General features: G+C 43.6%; 1 protein-coding gene across 1 annotated transcript; it reads right to left on the bottom strand.

Annotated features, from left to right (window-relative positions):
- Positions 1-135: 135 nt before the first annotated feature.
- SARC_11430 (hypothetical protein) lies at positions 136-1,436 on the bottom strand. The gene has a single exon (XM_014294485.1). The coding sequence runs from the start codon at positions 1,275-1,277 to the stop codon at positions 183-185; it is 1,095 nt and encodes a 364-aa protein (XP_014149960.1). The 5' UTR covers positions 1,278-1,436; the 3' UTR covers positions 136-182.
- Positions 1,437-2,142: the final 706 nt, after the last annotated feature.

Here is a 2,142-nt window from a genome sequence, read left to right as displayed (position 1 = left end):
TAATGGCTTTCTCCGTATGAATTCTTCACACAAGCTGAGAGTCATCGCAATAAATCGTCTAATCTTGGAAAAAATCAATACGTGATGTTCTTGACATAATCAATACTCGGCGCGTTCGACCTTTCGGAAAATTGATTCAGGATACTAACGTACGTTTATATGTTACTAGGAGCATCTATCACTTACAACTCCACATGTGTTGCCTTAATGTCTTCCGTCAGCAATACTTCCTCCGCTCCAAAGATCTCGTCATCCTCGTCATACTCGTCTCCATCGTCGCCATCGAACATCGTATCGAAGTCAGCGTCATCTAAATCCTCGAGATCATCATCTACACCCTCGTCATCATCAGCAGGCTCGTCACTGTCCTGTGTGGCGCTAGCCTGTGCATCGGTTGCGCTGTCTTTCTCAGGCTCTGCTGCCACATTTTCGTCTACTAACTTGATTGCTTCTTCGGGAGCTTTATCCGCCTTCTTATCATCTCCGAGATTAAGTGTGCATGTCATAGCAGGGCAAGCCGCTTTCATCCCCTCGAGCCCCTCTGGGCTCAGTGACGTGGGGATATCACAGCAACGCAGCGGATTGTCTTGGAGCAGGATTTCTCTCACATTGCCAATGCCTTCCCAGTGCTCTTTACCAAAAGACGACAACTGATTCTGACCCAGCGACAGCGTCTGCAGTTTGGTATTGTGTTTGAAAGCTCCCTCGGCGATGTGGGTGATCTCGTTACTTCCCATCGACAAGTACTCTATATTGACTAATGGAGCCAGAAGTGTTGGGCTAATCGTCTCGTACCCACACATACCAATGTAGAGCTTCTTGAGACTGCTCAATCCCCCAAATACACTATCCCCGGCCGCTACCAATGCTTCAGTGTTAAGCAAGTCCAAAAATTCAAGCGATTTCAGGTTCTTGAAGAGTGAGGGATGGATTTCCTCGATCTCATTTCCGCCCAGATATAAAGTACGTAGTCCAGTCAGATCGTCAAATACACCTGCAGGTACAGATTTTAGTTGACAGCCCCACATAGCAAGCTCTTGAAGACCCGTCATGCCCTTGAAGACATCGGGGTGAAGTTTTTCTAGTCTAATCATCTTGAGATTCAACTCTTTGCATGTGGACGGATCACCCCCACCCGTGCGCATAAGTACACCGTTTTCTCGTATGATATGTATTTCGCCACACTGTGTACCTTGTATCTTTTCTGGCTCGCCAAAGACGACACTTGCGCTACACATTAGCGCCGCGAGGGTCCACCGAATTGCCTTACTGATCATTTTTTACGGTGTCAATATATGTTTAGAGTGATTTCGAATCCTGAATGCGTTGTAATAATATGTAAATACTATTCAATATTCATAGCCTTCGTGTTTTTTATTCATTTGTTACAAAACTCATTGTTCATATGTTTTCAGGTCTCTTGTTGGTGACTCGGTCTATACTCTAAAGTCTATGCTACATATTTTTATGTTTAAATATATAAAAAGTATTTATATATTTAAATTTTAAAAATGTAAAATTATTTTTACATTTATTTTTCTTTCTTTCTTTTTTTAGAAAAACAACCAAAATTATTGAGAGTAAAATAGAGCTGTGGCGTTTATTTAATCCCTGAAATTTTACTTGGGTGCTCCTGAACACTATCACTAAAACAGTCATAAGGGTGCTCCTAAACACCACGAATCAAAACATCAGGTCCAGGGTCCAGGGGAAGGGCGAGCACAGTGCAAACTGCAATGAGTCCACAGTGCACAACTGAATAAATGGTGGCACAGTGCTGCTGCACACAACACAAGAAGTGCACAATTGTGCGCAGTGAGTCAGTGACTGGCTGACTGCACTCTGCTGCAGTCCTGTCTGCACAGAGTGCACACTGCCCTTATTTGGAGTGTTTTACACATTGCTACAGGCTTACAGCCTTACACTCCTTAGTTAATACAGCCTCTCAGTCCTCAGACTCAGAGTCGAGACTCACGAGATGACATGAAGTAAAGTCACAGCCAGCCCTCAGCCCTCAGCCCTCAGCCCTCAGCCCTCAGGCCCTCAGGACGGTTTCAATCTCAAAATGTACAATTCGTTTCGTAAAATAAACACAACGCCATTTGTATGTACATATTTACATTTTACAACTATGTATTATTT

Source organism: Sphaeroforma arctica (genome assembly GCF_001186125.1).
Source record: "Sphaeroforma arctica JP610 unplaced genomic scaffold supercont1.1682, whole genome shotgun sequence".
Lineage (NCBI taxonomy): Eukaryota > Ichthyosporea > Ichthyophonida > Sphaeroforma > Sphaeroforma arctica.
This window is presented reverse-complemented; position numbering and strand designations above follow the sequence as displayed.

Bases quoted from the DNA above. Each gene is read 5' to 3' on its own strand.
- SARC_11430 (XM_014294485.1), bottom strand. From the start codon at position 1,277: ATGATCAGTAAGGCAATTCGGTGGACCCTCGCGGCGCTAATGTGTAGC.